At 36.7% G+C, this 23,555-nt stretch overlaps 1 protein-coding gene across 3 annotated transcripts in view; it reads left to right on the top strand.

The window, feature by feature from the left end:
- ZNF704 (zinc finger protein 704) overlaps window positions 1–22,005 on the top strand; it is a 57,857-nt gene extending 35,852 nt beyond the window's left edge. For 2 of the 3 annotated variants that reach the window (XM_081952148.1, XM_081952149.1), the window contains exons 3-9: window positions 3,884–3,987; window positions 5,706–5,938; window positions 6,632–6,732; window positions 9,619–9,880; window positions 13,427–13,531; window positions 17,578–17,675; window positions 20,790–22,005. In XM_081952148.1, the coding sequence (XP_081808274.1) occupies window positions 3,884–3,987; window positions 5,706–5,938; window positions 6,632–6,732; window positions 9,619–9,880; window positions 13,427–13,531; window positions 17,578–17,675; window positions 20,790–20,901 (1,015 nt within the window). In that variant the 3' untranslated portion in view covers window positions 20,902–22,005. The remainder of the gene's footprint in view (window positions 1–3,883; window positions 3,988–5,705; window positions 5,939–6,631; window positions 6,733–9,618; window positions 9,881–13,426; window positions 13,532–17,577; window positions 17,676–20,789) is intronic. The other variant, XM_081952150.1, reaches the window with a different exon arrangement.
- Window positions 22,006–23,555: the final 1,550 nt, after the last annotated feature.

The raw sequence follows: 23,555 nt of genomic DNA, 5'->3' as shown, positions 1-23,555 counted from the left end.
TGGTTTGAATGGCTTCCAAGCCCAAAATGTACAGTATAGTAATTTCCTGAATTCCACATGATGTTTGTTGTAGTAATGCTTATTTAGATATTTCTAGATTAAAGGACTTGCAATAATTTTGCATTTTCATGATGTTGATGTTATTAAAATTATTACCAGAAGTCAAATAAGATTGAAATTGTTGGGCAGCTTTGGACATCAGAGTTTTGTGACAGTGGTCACAGAGTTTTGTGACAGATTTCATGATGTTTAACCAGCAAATATGTCTGGCATCTACAGAGACAAGATAGTCTGCACAGTCGGCCACAAGTAACTGAGCAGGGACTTACTAAGTTCCTGCTCATCATAGTTGCCTCTGTGGTCTTGAAGCCCAAAATGACCCAACAGATACCAGCTGTGAATGCCTATATCAGTGGAAGTTTGAAATGCTTAACTGAGAAGCACTTGACTTTAGTGAACTGTACAATACATGTTCTACAAGACTCTGTAGATAGCTGTGGCTGGACTGACTTGGATTAAGCTTTAAAGATAACAAGGTTTGGCTTTGGAATGAAAGAAATACCAGGGTCACGGACTAAGCTGGGAAGTTGAAATACACCCCAGAAGAAGGAATCATTTCTGTACTGTATTGTTGCCAAGAAAACTCCATGGACAAGTCAGGAAGCCTTCGGGAGTTGGTCCTGAAGGAGACGGTTCCTTTGTCCATGTTGTGTAAAAGCTCCATATTTGTACTTTGGTTCCCTTCTCCCTCCTTCCCTATCCAAAGACTTACGTAATCTCAGTTTTCTTCAGATACAGAAAATACATTATTGTTGATGTTGACCTAAAAAAGGAAGATGGGGAGAGGAGAATAGAACAGATAGGACACAGATATATTTCCTGCTGCAGCAGCTCTGTATGTAATCTGCTTCCTCCGTCCCCCACCCCCACCCCCAGCGTGTAATGAAATAATGAAATATCTTACAAGGAGAGAAAAAAAACTGTTTTGGAAAAGATAAGTCGCTATGGCTGTAGAATGAGCTCTACGCATGTTGGGCTTCAGAGAAGCATTATGTCATTCTCATTTGCACTATTGTGGGATGATCTCATGGGGGGGGGGGTTGCTGCAATTTACAGCTCTGCTATTTCAGCCCATGTGATGATCAGCGCTCACTGTGCTAACCGGCCGAACAGAATGAAAGGGGGAAAGGAGAAGAAATGGCATTGTAAATTATTGAAAATCCTGAGAGGTTTTAAAGAACAAATGCTGGAATGGACAGATTGACAGTAACAGGAATGCGGTTCACTTGCTTCTTTTTCTGTTCCTCCGGAGGGATTTTATCTCAAAGAAGAAGAAATCACTCAGGTTGATTTTTCTTTTCTTTTTCTTTTTGCAGTCCCTACCAACTTTTCCCTTGCCACCTTGCCCTACCGTTCTATGATCCCCATTTAAAAGACTCCTTAATTTTTTTTAAAGAGCAAAAGCATATATATATATATATATATATATATATATATATATATATATATATATATATATATATATATATATATATATATATATATATATATATATATATATATATATATATATATATATATATATATATATATATATATATATATAAGCCTATTGTATAACTTGAAAACTGTGACCACTAACCAGTGCATGCGTGCCATGTTGTGTATTGTGAATGATAATTCCCAAATTGCTTATTGTTAAATTACTTACAATTAGGATACAAATCTATGAAAAACAATTTGTACTTTTAAAAGAAAACTTCCCCAAGAATTGAAAAATGGAAATTGGAATAGAAGTCAGAAGACAAAAATAAAGATTGCTGAGAACTAGAAGTAAAAACTGGCAAACCTCTGTGTGTGTGTGTGTGTGTGTGTGTGTGTGTGTGTGTGTGTGTGTGTGAGAGAGAGAGAGAGAGAGAGAGAGAGAGAGAGAGAGAGAGAGAGAGAATGAGAATCCAAGTCAATCAAATAGATCATTCATATAATAAATCAGGGACAAATGAACTTTTTCCAGCCAGTAATTCCCCCCTCCCTCCTCCTCCTCCTCCTCCTCCTCCTCCTCCTCCTCCTCCTCCTTGGGAACTTATATTAAAATAACACCTGTGGGGAAGAAATTTTAACATTTCTTCCTTTTATTTAAATTATACAATTAAATATAGCTTTATGGGATTTTTGTTTCAAAACCTCTGCATTTAACATTTTTTTAAAGGACTTTAACAGATCCATATTACCTCTGTGATTCCCACAGAATCCCTACACTCTCTCAGTGGCAGTCCCCATGCATGAGTCTTTGTGCAAAGAAAAATGATGAGGCTATCAGTTGCAATGCCACGTGGTTGAATTATAAACATAGTGAATTTTACTATATTCATTAATGTGAATAGCAGTGCTAGAAAGAAAGGTGGCATCATAGGTAGTGTACTTTAAATGAGGCACAGTTTTTGCCTTAATTTCATGAGCAATTCATATAAAATGCATTTTTGTAAATATAAAAAAAAGTAAAATAAAATCTGTGACATATTGCAATGCTTTAGCAAAGAACAGAAAGCACAACAAAATGTATAACCTTTTGCCTCTCCTGTCCACTGCTTAGTTTCAGGAACTGGTTATTCCTCTGTATAGCCATAAACTGTTAAATACAACTACCGTAATCCACATAATCCACAGTTCTGCCGCCCACAATAGTAGAAATTGTTGCCAAATACATGTCACAGTTTGAGACAGAGAATCTTTGGAGGTATTGCTAAGCTGCCTTGTTTGGACTGCCATGTTTTGGCATGACTGCCTGGTAGATTTACCTGCCTTAATCTTTAACGAGACAGTTTTGAAGCACATGTTGACAGTCAGTACAGTGAGCAAATGCTATCCATTGAACAGATACTGCACCAACTTGTTCTTTCACTTGAAGCTTTTAAAGAGCAGCTAGACACCCCATGTCCCAATTGGAGCATCATTTCAGATATATTTCTTTATCGAAACAGAGAAATAGAATGACCAATGACCAAATAATGGGAGCAGGAGTGACTGAGTTCCTGTTAGCTTCTTCATTGAGTTTCCTTGTGGGAATCTGACAGGAAACATTGGAAATTTCCTTCCCTCCTCTCCTCTCCCCTCCTTCCCTTCCTTTTCCTTCCCCAGGAAGCAGGTAAGTGGCTGCTGCTGGATGGGGGAAGGAGTGAGAACACTGAAAATTAAGAGCATGTAACCACAACAGTGTAGAGGCAGCCAGTAACACTGAAGCAGCCACAACGTCCCCAAATTTCATTCCCTCGGGAGTCGTGGTCCCAGATTTTGGACACATTCTATAAGTTAGTCCATTTGAGGTAGCTTAGTTTTAAAAAAATGTTGCCCTATGCACTGTTTCACCCAGTTCAAGGTCATGACAGTGAGAATTTTAGTACAGTTCCTCAACTTACAACAGTTTGTTTAGAACTGTTCCGTTACAGTGGCACTGAAAAACATGGTTTATGACCTTTTTTCACACCTACGACCATTGCAGCATCCCCATGTCATGAGATCAAAATTCAGATGCTTGGCAACTGATTCATATTTATGACGATTGCACAGTCCTGGAGTAATGTCATCATCACCTTTTTCAACCTTATAACAAGCAAAGTCGATGAGGGAGCCAGGTTCACTTAACAACTGTATTACTAATATAACAACTGCAGTGATTCACTTAGCTAATGTGGCAAGAAAGGTCGTAAAATGGGGCAAAACTCACTTAACACATGGTTCACTTAGCAACAGAAAGTTTGGGCTCAATTGCGGTCGTAAGCCAAGGACTACCTGTAATATATAAATTAGAATTTGCAATATTAATGGCACATTGCTTTCTAATCCCTTTTTCATTTGTTCCTGATTTCTAATCATTTTGTTTCAGAAAATCTTCAGAAGAAGTGGACATGGATAAAGTCACGGCAGCTATGGTTCTAACTACTTTATCCACCAGCCCTTTGGTTCGCAGCCCCCCAATCCGTCCTAATGGTGAGCATGTTTTCAGGAGAGATTATGAAAGAAAAGTTTGGGGAAAAGATACAACTAGCTTCATTTTCTCTTCTGCCTGCCAGTAGGAAGACCAGCCATTAGTCATTCTCCCTAATGTGGAGTGGGGTGGGGTTAGTGATTGTAAAACAGAAGTTTACACTAGAACAGGGGTGTCAAACACAAGGCCCGCAGACTGGATGCGGCCCACATGATGCTTAAATCTGGCCCATGGGGCCAGCCCGGAAATAGCAAAGGACTGGCCCGCGTTACTTCTGGCAGCCAAAATGCGGTGCGAGGCAGTGTGTGGCTCCCCCATGCTCCATTTTCGGCCTGGATGGCCTCCTGCAGCACTCTGCTGGTCAAAATGGGGCATGGAGTGGCCACACACTGGGACACACACACGTCCCCATTTCTCCCACCACCACCAGCCCGCGGAGGAGAACTACAATGCTGATTTGGCCCTCGAAGAAATTGAGAGTGACACCCCTACACTACAGGATTTATCACTTGTTTAATTTTCCAACTAACAGAATGAAGATGTGGAGGGTTTCATAATGTGAAGCAGAAGTCAGTGCCTTCCTGTTCAGTACTTCTACTCAGTACAGTCCCTTCTTCGTGCTAATGACTTGTCAATTAGGTTATTTCTGATCATAGATCTAAGGCGTTACTTTGCACGATAGAGCATGTTTTGAGATGTAGACTGGCTGGCAGATTAAAAGCACTGATTAAATAGGAGACAACAAAAACAAATGCTCATTGATTGCTTCTGCAAAACAGTGACAGTGCTGGCAAGGAGTGACCAAGAAATCTAGCTCTCACCTTCATAGCTGCCAGTGATCAAGAGGAGTGAGGGAGTACAATTAACCCACACATAAAAACTGCAGTCACTACTTAGCATTTAGTGTTGCCAAAGCTACGATTGAATAGGTAAAATGGTGTGGGTTTTTCTCTCTCCCAAAGCAGGAGTGAAATTCAGCAGATTCTAGAAAACCTGTAGCAGAAAATATGAGTAGTTAGGAGAACCGGCAAATACCATCTCAGGCTGGCCCCAATGTCCCAAAGTAATAAAAAGTATCAAAGCTATAGCCATGTGAAACTCCTCATCAAGCAGTGGCGAAGCTGTAATGCTCTTGGCTTAGTCAGCTGTCCAGCTACAACCTTAGTGGCTTCTCAAATAGATAGATAGTCTAGAAATCATTGGGTTCCTGGCTGTAGCCTTCTTTGAGCATAGCTTGATAGAAAAATATGAGTAAGTCTTTGTTTATATCAAGTATAGTTTATTTATGCAGTTCGGAAGCTCCAGTAAATATAGAACCATGTATATTCCTGGAAAATCTGTATGGTGTGTGTGTGTGTGTGAGAGAGAGAGAGGGAGGGAGGGAGGGAGGGAGAGAGAGAGAGAGAGAGAGAGAGAGAGAGAGAGAGAGAGAGAGAGAGAGAGAGAGAGAGGAGGTATTTCTTATATCTTAGTAGACAATCATTTTCTTTTCAATTCATTGTATGTAATCTAGATGCCCCAGCATTCTTCCTAAATACATGTTTTTAGTTCTATTTCCCCCAATTCTCTTACTAGAAATTGTTTGTTTATTAATTTACAGTATTTATTAAATTAATTTGCCTTCCATCTTGTTTTGAAGTGACTCTGAGCGGCTTACAGCTTTAAAACCATTAGTATCCAACTGGTAGTTATCTTTTTTAATGCTGTGGTTAATTTATAGAATCCTTAAATGGATCCTGGAAAGAAGGAGGATTTGTGCCTTCCAGTACCAGTAGCAGTGGGTATTGGAGCTGGAGTGCCCCAAGTGACCAATCAAACCCATCTACTCCATCACCTCCCCTTTCTGCTGACAGCTTCAAACCATTTCGATTACCATCTCAAACAGATGATGGCATTGACGAGGCTGAAACTAGCAGTCTTCTTTTTGATGAACCCATTCCTAGGAAAAGGAAGGTGAGCCTGATAGTCAATGTGTCAATATTCTCTTATAGTGTTATTATACCTGTGTTTCTCAACCTTGGCAGCTTTAAGATGGGTGGACTTCAATTCCCAGAATTCTCCAGCCAGTATGTATATCGTGATATTTTATGAACAAATACCTGTGTTTACTTATGAAAGACTCCACCGTATATCATTTTTATCTAAAGTCAGATGTTTTTTTGTTTCACTTTGCCTTTATTTACTCTTCATTTTTTAAAAATATACGGCAATTGTTTTAGTCCTCTTAAAAGAAATATTTGTCTGAAAAGTCCTGGAGTTGCTACAGATAAATTGTTAGTAGATGAAATATTAGGAAATTCCTGTCTGTGTTACTGTATTGTACTAAAGTCAGCTACTACTTTTCATTCTAATATGAAAACAGAGTGAACTCATTTCAGTGTTCCAAATTAGCTTTGCAAGATTATTGATCAAAAGATCAATATTGTATAGTTCTGTTTATGAATGGTGAACTTAAATTGCATTTGGGTGCATGGTTCCCAAAAGTAAATTCTCCTAAGTTTAGTAGGTCTATCTCCTTAAATGTATGTGTCCTTGAAACATTAATTTTAATTTACTTTACTATTAATATAAATAGAATAATTTGAAACCCATGCTTGTTAAATGAATGCACTGTGTACAGATTGTGCTCCCTGTTTAACTTCTCAGAACTCCATGAAAGTAATGTTTAAATGCCTTTGGAAGAACTGTGGAAAGGTACTAAGCACCGCTGTTGGCATTCAGAAACACATCCGGACTATTCATCTTGGGTGAGAAGACTACATTTCTTTTTATTTGTGAAACGATTTTTATCCCAAAGTTAGCATTACTTTGAAGCGAGTTCACTAAGATTTATATGAGCATGTTTGTAATCTAGCTATTACTTGTGGTAATCCCCTTATTTCTTTTTCAGTATCAAAACAGGGGTTTGCATATGACATTGAAGTCTCTTTTATCAGTCCTTTGAGCTAGGGGAAAGGAATCAGCAAGAATTCAGTTTCGTATAAGCAGTGTCCTTGCTTTCTATTATGTATAAATTTGTTTCCATTAATGAATAGACATACTCATGACAAATGACTAATGACAAATCTTAGATTGTTTTCTTGATTTGCTAAAGAAAGTAGAATTTATTTTAAGCCACAGTTTCCAATGCATGCATAAGAATCAAAACAACATTTTTCCTAACATGAAACAGAGCGCTGATTTATTTTTCCTTTTTGGCCACTGCAAAGAAGGAACAGTCAAAAACTACAAACCAGCTACTTTGGGTTCATTTCATTGTGTGCCAGTGAACTAAGCTTAATTTATTAAGTTAGTAATAATTATAACTGAAGCTACTGAATCAATAACACAAATTTGATAAAATCAGAAGTTTTAGGAACATTTGGGGAATTCTTTTTGGAAAAAAGAAACAGTTTCTCTGAAAAGGGATTCTTGTTATTTGTGGAAATAACATCTGGATGACTTACGACTACAACAAGCTGCTGCAGATCTTTGATTAATGTGCTTTCCCTTATCTCTCCTCCTTCTGTATGGCCATGATAAACTTAGGCAATTTTGCTTCAGTTTTAGATCGCAGCAGTTTGTTTCAGTTAGATCCAACCAATGTGGTAAATCCTAACCATAGTTTGTTTAAGCGAATTTCCTTGAGATGAATTCAAATTACTTCAGTAAAATATACGTTTTGAATATGATTCTGAAAAATGGACAATATTCTTTTTCTTTAAAAAAGAATAAAAGAATTCTTAAAAAATAGAACAAAACCTTCCATTTTCCTCTCTCTACACCAATAGAAAAGCAAGGACTAACATGAATCCAAAGGATTTATAGTATTTAAAAGCTCTCAATCACAATAGGAATAATTAAAAATTAAACTTACTGAACTGTGCTGTCATTTCTCATGATATCTTTTTCCCATTAATTCAAATCTGCATTTAATAATTAAAAAATAATAATAATGAGTGAGTCTGAAAACTGAATTGAATCTCAGTCATTGCATAAACTCACTGCATGTGATAAGGTAGACCATAACCTACTACTAGATAAAGTAGAAGAATGTGGGTTAGACAGCATCACCACCAAATGGATTCGTAACTGGCTGACCAACCGCATTCAACGTGTAGTCAATGGAACTGCATCTACATGGAGGGAGATATGCAGTGGAGTACCCCAAGGCTCTCTTTTGGGCCCAGTACTCTTCAACATCTTCATCAATGATTTGGATGAGGGAATAAATGGGGAACTCATCAAATTTGCAGATGACACCAAGCTGGCAGGAATAGCCAACACTCCAGAAGATAGGCTTAAGATACAGAAGGATCTTGACAAACTTGAACATTGGGCACTGTCTAATAAAATGAAATTCAATGGTGAAAAGAGTAAGGTTCTACATTTAGGCAACAAAAACAAAATGCACAGGTACAGTATAGGTGGTACCTTGCTCAACATTAGTAACTGTGAAAGGGATCTTGGAGTCCTAGTGAACAACCATTTAAATATGAGCCAGCAGTATGCAGCAGCTGCCAAAAAAGCCAACACAGTTCTAGGCTGCATCAACAGAGGGATAGAATCAAGATCACGTGAAGTGTTAATACCACTTTATAATGCCTTGGTAAGGCCACACTTGGAATACTACATTCAGTTTTGGTCATCACGATGTAGAAAAGATGTGGAGACTCTAGAAAGAGTGCAGAGAAGAGCAACAAAGATAATTAGAGGACTGGAGACTAAAACATATGAAGAACAGTTGCAGGAACTGGGTATGTCTAGTTTAATAGAAAGAAGGACTAGGAGAGACATGATAGCAGTGTTCCAATATCTCAGGGGTTGCCACAAAGAAGAGGGAGTAAAACTATTTTCCAAGGCACCTGAGGGTAGAACAAGAAGCAATGGGTAGAAACTAATCAAGGAGAGAAGCAACTTAGAACTGAGGAGAAATTTCCTGACAGTTAGAACAATTAATCAGTGGAACAGCTTGCCTCCAGAAGTTGTGAATGCCCCAACACTGGAAGTCTTTAAGAAGATGTTGGATAACCATTTGTCTGAAACGGTATAGGGTTTCCTGCCTAGGCAGGGTGTTGGACTAGAAGACCTCCAAGGTCCCTTCCAACTCTGCTATTGTATTGTATAAGCTAGGTACAATTATATGCTTTTTTGTTCTCCCAGATTTTCTCCTTTGCCTCATCAAATTGTTGTGAGAATAAAGGGAAATAATATGCTGAACATTTTGAAGGAAATGTCAGATACAAATATGAGGAATAAATGAAATAAAATCTCTGTCTAAATAATCTGTTTCCAGCAGCCTAATTTATAAAATGTGAAAAATAAAATTAAGTCTTTTTTATTTCAACATTCTGTGCACATGAAGTGTAAGAATATTAACTGATCATTGGATCTCTCCTGAAGAGATAAAGTCTTTTCTATGTAACTGTGTATATATATATATATATCTTTCCAGTGTCCTATGTATAGAAATGCTAGTGCAAATATTCCCCAATGTGCACATGAATATATTAATTAAAATATATATTATTGGTTTTAGTGGTAAAAATATTAAACAATTGTGTTTTTTGCATAGACTCATATTTATATATTGGAACTTCTTATTGTACTGAATTTGGTACAGTATTAATAACTTCTGACTGTCATTTCTTTAGACGTGTAGGAGAATCTGACTACAGTGACGGAGAGGAAGATTTTTACTACACAGAGATACGTCTCAACACTGACTCAGTAGCTGATGGATTAAATAGTTTATCTCCAGTTTCACCCTCTCTAGCATCTCTTCCTTCTTTTCTATCCCAAGATGGGAACAGAAGTGAACTATCATGTGCCAAAACAGATGCTAAAGGGATCACGCCTCTAAGCCGTTCAGCTCCTACCAACCTCTACCTCATTCACTCTGACCATGCTTACCAGGTGAATATTTCATTTGATTGCATTTCATTTATTTTAGTTTACTATCCAGAAATTATACTAACTAGATTCAGTAGTAATAAAGTGGAATCGAGCTGTGATTGACTTATGGTTACATTTAGGGTTTTTTTGTTTGTTTGTTTTTTGCATCCCACCCTCTTTTTCTCTTTCTTGCTGCAAAGTTCTTGGGAAATCATTTAAAGTAGGTATCTGAAATTGCTGAACTATTTTTACACTATGATTAATAACACTAAACTAGGATTATACTTATGTGTGCAGGTCATGTGCTATTCGTTCTCAAACCCTTGTTTCAGAATAATAAAGACTTCTGGTGTTGAAATAGTAGAAGAACATGTTACTCTTTCACGTAAAGGAGGAGTGGTGAAATAGAAGCAGATAGTACCAAAATTGTTTCATTTATTTATTTATTGATTGATTTTCCACCTTTATTATTTTTATAAACAATATGGCAAATATACCTAATTCTCTATCTTCTTCTTATTTTCCCCACACCAACAACCTGTGAGGCAAGTTGAGTTAAGAGAGAATGACCAGCCTAAAGTCACCCAACCGGTTTTCATGACTAAGGCAGGACTAGAATTCACAATCTCTCGATTTCTAGCCGGGTCCCTTAACCACTAGGCCAAACGGGCATGCTTGTTGCCTTTAAACTAGCAATTATGTTTTGATGCTAGTTTGAGCATCATAATTCATTGCATAAATTGGATTTGTTTACCACAGAAGCTTTGGAAAATATTTTGAAAATGGATTTAGATTTGCATTTTTTTACAGATATACAAAATTTATATTAACTTTTAAGAGTGGAAGGAATTAACATAATTTAGTATGTGTTGGCTGAACAAACCCTCAGAATCCATGGGCATTTGCAAATGTTAATCAGATAATTCATTCTTTGTAGCAACCTATATTCTAAAACACCTGCCAATATAAAAAAATGTTAGTTTCGACACCATATCTGATCATTTGTTGCATACATTGAAATGGTGATCTTTATAAAAAAATGGAATCAAAATTTTAATTATCTCTTACAAAGGAAAAGTATTCTTTATAAATGAACTGAAAACTACTTACAAAGGTTTTGAATATTTGTAATATATATATATATATATATATATATATATATATATATGTATGTATGTATGTATGTATGTATGTATGTATGTATGTATGTATGTATTTGTGTTACAACCCCTGGTATGCCTAAATATGGGAGGAAGGTCACTACTCCCTCTTTCTGTCCTTTGGCTCATCACAAAATAAATAAATAAATAAACATCCCTTTATTTATTTATCAGTACAAATACAACATGTATGTATGTATGTATGTATGTATGTATATGTATATGTATTATTAATTACTAATTAGCTCGAAATAGATCTATACTAGTCTCCCTTTATTTATTTATCAGTACAAATACAACACAAATATAAAAAAAAGGCAACATTAAAAATAAAAATGTGGTTTTCTGCCTGCATGGTCTTCTGTGATAAGCCGAAGGACAGAAAGAGGGAGTAGTGACCTTCCTCCCATATTTAGGCATACCAGGGGTTGTAACACAAATGCATATATACATACATACATACATACATACATACATACATACATACAAACATACAAACATACATACATACAATCTTATTTTTATGATTTATTTATTTATATTTCCTATTTCTAAACTGCCCATCTCCCTTAGAGATTAAAAATAAGCTCATTGAGCTGTGCAGTCATTTCTCATATCTTTCTCCCAATAATTCAAATCTGCATTTGAATTGCATTTACTAAAAAAAGAGATTTTTCTTAATAAAATGGCTAGTGGATGGGAAGAGTGAATTGAATCTCCATTCACTGCATATATAGTACATGAAATCGTAATAGCAAAAACATGAGCAGAATAAGCCCATATAAAACAACAAAAGTCATTTTTTAAAATGATGGGCCATTTAGAATGGTGGGCCAGGAAGATGGCCTCTGCCATTGCCCCCACCCTCTGACCTATCTTTTCCCCCTCCGCCCCGCAACATGTCAGGCCCCCACTTTCCTGGCCTTTCAAAGAAGGTTAAAAATTTGGCTCTTCCGATTCACATGAGGCTCGCAGATACCTTGATGGCCCTCCTGCTGCCTTTTAACTTTTAATTTATTCTAATCCTGTTTTTTATCTGTCTCTTTTTAAGGTGTTTTTAATCTGGTTTTAGGCTTTCATGTTTTTACTATGCATTACCGAGAGTCACTCTGTGAGCAGGATGGGCAGTATTTAAAGTTTGATAAATAAATAAATAAGATTTGATAAATAAATAAATAAGATTTGAACTTCCACCACTTGGAATGGGCTTTTAGAAGTATTCAGTGTCACCACTAAAACTTTTTTGCGTTTGTAAAGACACCCAGAGCAGGCATATATCAAATTGCAAGATTCTCATGTAGTCCCTCATATAGGAAAAGACTAAAGACACAAATGCAATTTCTCTACATCTCTCTGCAACTATTATTATTAACGTTATTTATTGAAGAAATTTTTACAGAGCACAAAAAATACAAATACACACACAAAAAAAGATAAATTAGTAAGAAATAAAGAAGGAAAAAAAAGATCTGTCTGCAAGAAAGAATCTGCAAACTTTGATAACTTTAAGATAGAAAAGAAATAGGAGAGTATGGTGCATTCTGAACATGGTTGTTTGCATGTAGATGTTGACTTGACGAGGTAAAATCATCAATACATTAGTAACATCATCAATGGGCACTGATGGTGTTACCCAGTCAGGTAGTGAAATGTCTGCGAGCAAACAACCAACGTCAGGGAGCCACAAGAACTCCACAGTTCAACTCTGAACTATTTATATATAAATATCTATGAATTCTGTTTCTTCAGCAATTGCAGTTAAATCCTGCAATTGGCTCCTGGCTGCGATGTCTACATCTCCACTTTTGTTTTGCAGTGGCTGCAAAGGGCTAATTCCTTTTGATATCTAACGTTACATTTAATACATGAAAGCCATATGTGCTTTCTTTAGCCTGTTATTGTTCTTTTAATCATTATCTAATATTTCACCCTGAAACTGGCAAATATTTTTCCTCCAACTGTGTTATAATTTCCCTAAAGCTATCGTCTCCAGTCAGATAATTCCAGATTAGTTGGTTTGTGACTTCTCCATTGTTACCAGCAAATAGTCTTTTGCTGGTTGGGGATGTTACAAAGGATGCTATAGTTCAAAATATCTGAAAGGAACCACATTGGAGAAATGAAAAGTTGCCCTAAAATGCTTCTTTTGTAAGAGCTAAGCTTTCAATAATTTTTTTTGGATCTGCATATATTATGAATTCGCGATCTTTCATTTCTCTTAGTGACCGCTATAGACAACTTCCTTTCAGTGGTATCATGTATTATTCACACTATTGTCTTTTCAAGAGAACTGAAAAATAGAATCAAAATGAGACCAACTTACTATTTTTCATAGGAGAGAATCGAACATACAATTTGGTAACATGGAGATGTTCCTTCTTAACTGACTTCCTATTTTTTGAAACAGGCTACAGCTCCTGTGAACATTCCAGGGTCAGCCAAGTTTACTCCCAATGGAAAAAGCTTTAGCATCTCTTGGCAGACACCCACAGTTACCTTCACTGGCCTTCCAGTAAGTAGAAAACCAGCAAATTAGGAGGGGGAGGTTTGTTTACCACAGAGGATGGCATGTGTGAAGCAAGATCCATATTTGCAGTTTATGCAGGTAATGGATTTCTTTCTCCCTTGCCTGTCCAATTCCACTCATGGATGCATTGCTGCAGCCAAGCATCATACAATTCATGGGCTGCATGTGGCCCACTAGAGCCCTCGTGCAGCCCATTGGCATTTTTTTAAAAAAATCACCACCCCATCTCCAAAAATATATACTGTGAGTGCCCCAAGCATCTCTCTCACCAGCAGTTTCGCAGTACTGCTGCATCTTTAGCCTCCAAACTGTTGACCGATGTGCTAGGCATTCCTTTGTGTCCTGCAGTGATTTTTGATGTATCAATGGGATCCTTTCCTCTTTATCCTTGTGTAGACCTGCATCAAAGATTTCAGTAGAGGTCATTCAAGCATATTTAAACAAAATAGCAATAGCACATATAGTCTTTGCAGCCCTCTCTAAGTGGTTTACACAGTCAGTTCTCATTTTACTGATCTTGGAAGGATGGAAGGATGAGTCAACCTTGAACCAGTCAGAATCAAACTGGTGACAGTCTGCAGAATTAGCCTGCAATATTGCATTCTAACCATTGTGCACCACGACTCCCATTTGAAAAAGCCATCAAATGAATTTGCTGTATATGTCATCTGCGAATCAGCTTGATGTTTGTTAATATACTATGCAGTGTCAAAAGGCCTTACGACAATGCTGAATCCTATAGAGATAAGAGCACATTTTGGCCAAAATTAATTATGGACATTCTCCAATTCCATTGGGCTGCAGTGATACTGCGAGACAGTTTTCCTCTTTCCTTAGCTTCCCTCACAGGAATGTTTTCATTGACTTATTATGATCTGTTATAATCCCATAATGCTGTTTAGTTGCTTATACCATCTTCCATATGCATAACATATCTTTAATTCCACCTAATTAACTACTGTAAGTAAACAATATTTCATTTTTTTATTCAAATAATTTTTCTAACTTTTGAATTATCATTATCAGAGCAGACATCGTGTCTTATGTCTTAGCATTTGACCTAAGGCTACATGTTCCAAATTTTCACAAATGTGCAAGGCTGTTTAAAAACTCTGATTTTTGACAGGGTGAATTAGAAATTGATAAGGTACTGCCAGCTATTTCTTATTTCACAACGTGAATCACAAAAGCCTCTTATTGTCAACCTTTAGAATTTCTTGGAGGCTTTCTGTAGAATCTGGGGGCTCCTGCTGAGCTGATAAAAATGAAAGTAACTGAATCAATTACATTGCATTCTGCCAATGAATATTTATTAAATTTCATCAAGAAACAGCTAGCAGTGCAAGGCATCCTGCTGGTTGTAATTTGAACAAGAGACTCTTAGCAGAACATGCTGTGCATGAAATACCCCAAAATTTGATTTCATGACAATATGGTAGGACTGGAGTAATTTTAAAAGGAGGGTTGCACTCTGTGGCACTGGGATAAATTGACACAAGTATTGCAAGAAAGCCAAAAGCTCATTATCACAAAATAGGCAGATTATTTTTTCTTAAATTTGTGGTATCTGGATATGTTGATACTACAACTACCATTATTCTCAGTCAATATGGCCAACCAATATGCTGCCTATAGCTTCTGAGAATTATAATTCCACTATGGGCTATAGGTAGTTATAGATATTAAGAATTGAGTATGACTCCACAAAGATTCATTATTCCCCAAACAGTTGGGAACACAACTGTTATATATCATAAGGTGATTATTTGGTTATAATCTCTTCTTCCTAGTTCAGTTCTGATCTCTGACCTCCCAAGGCTATCTTCAAAATCACAGAGGGCTTTAACTTGAAGACTTGAAGGAGCTTTTGGAAATGTCACTGTTTAGAGCATTTTTCAGTTTCACTGCTGTTTTCTTGACAAATTTATGTATAAGCAGTTCAGAAGCTAACAAATAGCTATAGTGAGAACAAAACTCTATTATTAGTCTCATTTCGAAGAGCCCCTTTGCTGATTTTGCCAGTAGCAGCTGTTGACCTTTTTGTCTATACAGTTTTATATAGTATGTGCTAAAATTAGTTATTCTGATGTTGCCATCGTTCACTGCATAAACTAATGAGGTGGCAGGTAAAGTATTGATGAACCTGTTGAAGCTTTCTCTGAGTTAGGTCATTAGCTATCTATCAACTCAGTAGCAGCAGCACTTTTTATATTATGTTGAATATTTTGCCCTTCTTACCCCACAGATGAGAATACGCTAGGTAAAAACAAGGGCCAGAGATACAAGTACAAAATCAGATATCCACTTAGGTATCCATGCTTAAACATAAGAGGGAACAGAGGATTAAATGAGAGAAATTGTATAATCATATACAATTTTGAGAACCAGGAAGATTTTCCAAGAGGGCATTCTATTACCTGAATTGTCTAATGTGGTGAGCTCTACATATTCACATGTGAGCACATTCTTAAATCATTACAATTATTCTTCATATTAAACTAGATCAACACACCTGAAGCTTCATGAAATTTCATGGGGCAACTTGGAAAATTATAGCCATTCCTGCTTTTTTTCATACAAAATGAAATGTGGAAAATTATGTAAAAGGAGAGGTGGTATTCAGCAGGTTCTGATCAGTTCTGGAGAAATGGTAGCGGAAATTTTGAGTAGTCCGGAAAACCGATAAATACCACCTCTGACTGGCCCCGCCCCCCATCTAATCTCTGCCTCCCGAGACCCAGCTGATCGGGAAGGAATAGGGATTTTCCAGTAACCTTCCCCTGGAGTGAGGTAGGAATGGAGATTTTACAGTATCCTTCCCCTCCCACGCCCACCAAGCCATGCCCACAGAACTGGTAATAAAAATTTGAATCCCGCCACTGGACCTGAGACTTTTTCTGTCAATCAGCAAGCTAATGCTGTGACTTCCTCCAGTCTATACCCCCTCTTTCCTGGTCACATGACCCCAAAAAGTGCATTCTGCACTTATCCTTTCCCACTGCACATATGCATAGTCACACAGATGCAGCAAGAGGGAACCCCAAAAATACGAACACAGACAAAACACCCATGCACCACTGTGATTAGATCCTCATACATGATATATATGTGTGCAACATGACTGGCCTGGACCCTGGGGTGAAAGTACATACATATGCATAATATGCTACATGCTGCTTTGTTACCTACATATTCTTCCTCCTTGAAAGGATATTGCTTCTTCCTAACTGACATATCACCAGATACTTCTAGAAAGGTTGCAAATTTTGTTATAGTTGTTTATAGCTATTTATAATTTTTGATAACTTTCTTTATTGATTTGGCTCATATGTACATTTTATTGGTCTCTGATTATTTTACTATGATTCTTCCCCTTTTCCTTATGGTCTATTTACTTTGATCTTTGTACAAAAGAAAAAAACAGATATTTCCCATATCCCCTGCTGGTAAAAGAGTTGGAAAGAATTCCAGAAACTATGGTCTGCATGCATTCCCTACCTTGACCTTTTAAATCAAAATTGGGGGCGGAATCTATTCCAAGCAGAATCCTTAAGAGGTAAAATAAAGCCAATTTGAGTACTAAATAGATATTTACTGGCACAGAATATAACATTTTCTTTCTTGGATGCTTTTGAAAATGGTCCATAAGTAAATGTTTGCAAGCCTAGACAGGGAATAATGTCATATATTCAATCATGAATTCTGGCAAATTTCATTGGTTCCTTTAACCCCTTCTTGTGATTGAAACCCTTCCCTGATATCTGGAGCAGATATTCTTGCTGATATCAACTTGTCCGCAAGGTAATTGTATGCTTAAAATGCTCCAAATCATTTTTCTTTCATATCTCTGCCCTGCACTTTAGGTTCACCACTGAGTTTGTAATATGTCCTCTGTTCCATTGGGAGAAAGTCCATGAAATTAAGGTGATGAACCCACAGATTAAAACTCAATACAAGATCATTGAGTTTTATTAGCCGTATTGTACCTTTAAATTCTGCAATTAGAACTCCACTTTTGTTTCTCTTGCTAGGTTTCACCAACTCACACAGGGCATGTGGGGATCGGAGAACAAAAGCACCAGATCCACGCTGTTCTTTCATCACCACCTAGAGCATCAGTTGGCCTCAGGTAAGGAGGTTCTTTACTTCGGAATAAAGGGAATTAATTAATGAGCGGAGGGTTTCTGTGGCCAAACTGTTTTTAATCTGAATTTCTTTTCAAAATAAATGCAGATGAATTATTTTTAACAATGCAATTTATCCTCAAGTGGCAATTACTTTTTTTTTCAGTTCATCACAAAATAAGCCACATTCAATCTCTTTTAAAATTAAAGAAGAAAAATTACTAAGGCCTAACTAGAAAATACAGATAGAAAGAGGGGAAAAAATCAGAGAAATATATAGTATAAGTGTTTTGTGAACTTTGGAAGAGACTATAGGACCGTGATGGTGAACCTATGGCATGCATGCCTTAGGTGCCATGCGGAGCCATTTGTTAGGGCACTCGAGGTGTTGCCCTGTCAGCTCCAGTGCACATGTGCACGCTGGCCAGTTGACTTTGGTCTCCATTTTCGGCCATTTTTTGCCCCTACGGAGGCTTCCCCTGAAGCCTTCCGAGAGTGAAAAACCACCCAACGTACAAACCAGAAGTTTGGGGAAAAGCTTCTGGTTTGCGCATTGGGCCATTTTTCTCCCTCCAGAGACTTCAGGGAAGCCTCCTGAAGCTTCCAGGGGGCCTTGGGGGGGCAGGGGAGGCTGTTTTCACCCCCCCCCAAGCTCCTAGAAAGCCTCTGGAGCCTGGAGAGGGTGAAAAACGGGTCCATCAAGCGTGAAAAGCAGGGGGAAGGGTCGGGGTCGTGTCCACGGGCATGCGTGGGGGGTTGCACGCACATGCACACGGGTCTTGCACATAGGATTATGGGTGTGGGCACTTCTGCGCACGACTCCCCCCTGCGCTTCCCCCGCTTTTGGCACACAATGGGGAAAAGTTTAGCCGTCACTGCTATAGGAGTTCAGATTAAAAAAAAGAATAGACAAATACGTTGTCATATGGAAAGTGTGGCATTTTCATATCAAAATATTCCAGAAGATATTGCAGAAAAGAATGTTTTATTTATAAAACATTAGTAAACTTTACAGAAATATTTTTCTAAAGGTGTAACAGGTTTGTAGTACTCCGTCTTCTTACTACATATTTTATTGCCACCTAGCAGAAAACCATAATTTTCCTTGCAGTACCCTCAAAATTTTTCATACATTGAAGGATGTTTTCATTATGTCCTCTTGCATATTATTCCTATGTATTTTTCATTCAATGAGTGGTGCAGTGGCCTAGAGGTGGAGCTCTCGCCTCACAATCAGGAGGCTGTGAGTTCGATCCTAGGTAGAGGCAGATATTTCTCTCTCTGGGCACATTGAGAATATATCTGCTGAATACAACTCCGCATTGTCGAGAAGAAGGGCATCCGGCCAGTAAACACTCAGCTCTATTCAGTTGCCCTGACTCCACCCCACAAGGGATTATGGGTCATTAAAAGAAGATGATTTTTCATTCAATATTTGTAATCTTTACTCTCCAGAATAATCCAAAGAATATAAGAAATCCCACAGTTCAACCCTGAACTATGTACTTTTTCTCCTATTGGAATTTTAACTTTATTATATCCTAAAAACCTATGCCAATGAAACCTCAAAATATGATCTTCTAACATTATTTTATTTCTCAGCAAGACTTATTCTTTTACAAAAAAAGAACACCAAATAACAGCCTGAAAATTATAGTTTAAAACAGGATAATCCCAATCCTCCTCTGTTTTTGTATCCTGCAGAATTTTGTATTTAACCATTGGTTACTTACTCTGCCGTACAGATGGCTATTATATATTTTTGCCTTTTTTTAAAAGGTGCACCATTTTTCACAACTGATATTATTTGAAATAAAACATCATTGTAGGTAATGTAGTCATTTTTATCACAGAAAATCTTCCAAACAATGGAAGTTGCAACTTTTCCCTTCTTGCTAGATTTTTCTTAATTTCATTCCATATCTTAACATAATTATTCTGAAATAGCATACAGCAGAACTTTATTGGTTGCAGTATATCTGGATGTTTTACCTTTTATTCATATCTGAAAATTAGTTTCTCCAAGCAATTCTTTTTGATCTTTCTCATATTTTTTGTTATAATATTAGTCTTTATTCATTTTAAATTTAGCTACCATGCCAAATTTCTTCAGCTTTTCCATTAATATATCTATTCCTTCCAAGCAATTTTTAACTATTAGAACCAAATGATCTGCAGATGGCCTTAATTTATATGCTTTTTTCATCTTCGTGCCGGTTATTCTCTCATTTTGTTTTCTGTCTCTATTAAGAGCTTCCAAAGTCAAACTAAGCTCCAGTGTTACCAGTAATCTTGTCCCTTTTTGAATCTCACAGGGATTAGTGAAATTGCCATTAACTACAATTTGTGCTGCTCATAACGTATATACTATATCAGTTTTAGCCATTTAATAAAATTAACCTCCAAAATCCATTTTTCCAGCATTTTAAATAAAAAAAACCAAGTTCAAATTGTTAATTGTTTTCTCTGCATCAACAAATGTCAATGTGGCTCATTTTTCATTATGTTGTTTCAAATATTCCATTACAGTACATTAAGAATATTTCTTATATTATTTTTCAACTGTCTTTTAAGCAGAAAGTCACATTAATCTTCATGTATGAAGTGCTACAAAACATCTTTCATTTTTTTCAGCTAGAAATATTGCAAACCTTTTGTAGTCATTAGCAAAAAAAAAAAAAAGCAATGCTAATGTTTTATTTTTGGTAAAAATAGAAACCTGTCCTTTTTTAAAACAGTATTTGCTCCTATCCAATATATCAATCCCTTTTCCAAAATAGAAATCCAGCGTTTGTAATCAGTTCAATGTTTTTTTTATAAAATGTAATCCATCTGGTCCTGGTGCTTTACCTGTTTTGCTCTTTTTTTATTGCTTCTCTTATTAGTAAATGTCAATTCATTATCTGCTTACACTGTTCACATTTACAACAGGAGTAAAGAGCTGACTTTTCTGTTTGCCTTTTCTAGTTACTGATAATTTTATTAAAATGAAATATTGCTTGAGCTGCTGTTTTACCTCTTTTTGTGTGTGTGTGTGTGTGTGTGTGTGTGTATGTGTGTACAATCTTCAACCTCATCGTCTTATCTTAATAACAGTTTTTCTTTCAACTTTCTGCCAGAAAACCTAGAGGAGAGGGCAAGAAATGTCGCAAAGTATATGGGATGGAGAATAGAGATATGTGGTGTACAGCTTGTCGTTGGAAGAAGGCCTGCCAAAGGTTTATTGATTGAAGCCCAGAAACAATACGGAGTTGTGTATAATAGGGTTCCCTTGCTGCAAATGTGCAGTGTGACTCTTCCCACCTCCTTGAGCGCTGACGTCTATTGAAGACTGGCACTCTAAAGCAAATATATTCATTTCAAGGGGAAGGACTTCTCAAAAACCTATATACAGCAATATAGGAAAAACTTAACAAAATCTTTACCAAGTTTTGAATCAGGAGCAGCTATATGCATCTTTCTGGAACAAAATCTGTTTTTAATACCTTGAACAACTCACCTGCCAGGACATTTGTCTTACATACTACATCATGATCAGTATTTCACCTTTGGAATCACTTAAAGCCAAGATTGAGTGATGCTACTTTTCTGAGAATGAAGTAAATGAAACACAAATACACGCGTGCATACACAGACACACTAAACTTTAGAAATAAGCTACATTTTTCTCGAGCAGCTCTCCCAAAAGTGGTAAATAATTCTATTGTGAACAGTCTTGATTCAGCGTCTGGTGCTTGTTCTTTAAGGATAATGGAAAGATGCTTTGCTAAAGGGGCAAGAAATTTAAGAGTGATCTCAAACTCAGACCTGAAGGTTGAGCACTTCTTATATCTGTCCCAGAGAAGGCTAGTTGGGGTACAATCACCAGCAGTCCTAAGCAAAAAAACAAAAATGCAAACAAACCCAAACATGGGAAAGGAGTCTGATTTTAAATGAACTTGGATTGAAATCAGCATACATACCAACAAAGTTTGGGTTCTGGGATATCTTCTTAGAAGCAAGTACTGGAAAATGTTGACCATCTCACAGTGCTAAAGGATCCGCTCAGACTAATGGGCAGCCCAGTGGACTTCATCAACATTAATTCAGGGATGTGATCAACCCAGCAGCTTTTCCCTGCTTTTTATGCCATTTCTAGGTTACCATTTTAGTTCAAAGAGCAAATTATCACTTCAGGGGATAGAAATTAAAAGGACAAACTGGTTTCCCACTTCCCGCCATGTAAAATATGAGTGCAGCAAAGCAGATGTCTGTATGTAAAAAAATCCCATTGGTTATAAAGTTCTTTCAATATCAGAAATAAAAACCTTCACGCTGGCTTGCACTTTCATAGGTTTTTGTGCTTTAGTGTAATTTAATCTTCATTTAGCCCATGAGATAGACTGTTGTAGCGGTAGTGTAAATTGAACTAATGCTTGAGAATCAGTAGAAAGTTTGGACATAGGTTACTGGAAATAATGTCTACAGATTGCCTATTAAAATAAAGGAATTCCTATAAGAGCACTATCACATATTAATATAAATACGGCTTGTGCTCAAGACCTTCCTGGTGGATATTGTCCTTTGATATTAACTCCAGTGGGATGAGATAGGTATCCCAAGTTGGGAAAACAAGAGCAAGAATGGAAGCCATTGATGCTGTTGTATGATGACAAGTCAGAAATAAATTTTACTGGGGAAGGGGGGGTAGAGGAACCACTGATGGACTATATTATAAATCACTATTATGTAGAATGTCTGGCTATAATAAATATAAAAAAGCACAAATTTTAATTAAAACAAAGATTATTAAGCTAGGGTTGACTCTTCTATAAACTTCAGAACGATTAAGTTAGCTTTAGCGCAATGATAATATTAAAAGAATTCAGGTAGCCCTGGAACTGTCTTCCAAAATAAGGCTATCTGGTTGAAAACACTTCTGCTGTACTGATAAAAGGGTTCTTGTACTAAGCATTTTCATCAGATATTCATCCAGCTTTCTCATTGTCTTCAAAAAGCGCAATTTTATAGCATATGTTTCCACTCATAAGTAGAGAATAGGAAATTTCTTTCTTGAGATTTGGTGGGAAAGTCAGAAAAAGGAATGAAATCAACACATAATTGCCTTTATAGTTTGATCTTTAACTGTTCAGTTTAACTATCAGTGTCTAGCAAAAGTAAGATTTAGGAAAATCTGAGGTTTTATGTGTTTATTTATTTAACAGAAAATTGTATTTGTCAGAGATTTCTTTGGATCATAGTATTTACAGGCAGATGACAAGTACCTTTGAAAGAGTACATCATATAATAATCACAACTGCATTCTAACTTGAATGTGTTATTTTGCAGTCCTATAATTGTGTTGAAATATATCTCTGGCTGCATGCATGGTCCATCCAAAAGTCACTAATAAATTGTTCTGACCTGCTGCTTCATGGCCAGTATATGTCCTGGAGGAAATACCAAGTATGGCTTTATGTATTCTTTCCTAATTTCACATTAAAAAAAAGTAATAGAGTTTACATTTTCTGGCATTCCTGTTTAAAGATTTCTAAATGATAGAGCTAGAGACAGAGAGGGGGTCTGCTTGAAAGCACAGAAGATTTCCACTGTAGTCAAAGTTAGGCTAAGTAGGTTTGAGCTAACCAAAGACAGTTTAATAAAATTAAGCTAACATTCTTGATATAGAAAAAAACAAACTCAAAATCACCTGGAAAGCTAGAGTGCTATAATGAATTACTAAATTTTTCATACAATGAAAATAGGTGTGCATTTACTTTAACAAAAGTTCAGGCTGGAATGTATTGATTTGATTTTCTTTCATTGGGCTTTATTTGCATCATCCTATTTTCTTCCTTTGGTTTGGTATTTCTTTTCACAGGATGTATGCCATACATTTTTTTAAA

This window comes from Natrix helvetica (assembly GCF_964273705.1).
Source record: "Natrix helvetica genome assembly, chromosome: 4".
Classification (NCBI taxonomy): domain Eukaryota; kingdom Metazoa; phylum Chordata; class Lepidosauria; order Squamata; family Natricidae; genus Natrix; species Natrix helvetica.
The sequence above is the reverse complement of the archived record's forward strand: the minus strand, read 5'-3'. Positions and strand labels throughout refer to the sequence as shown.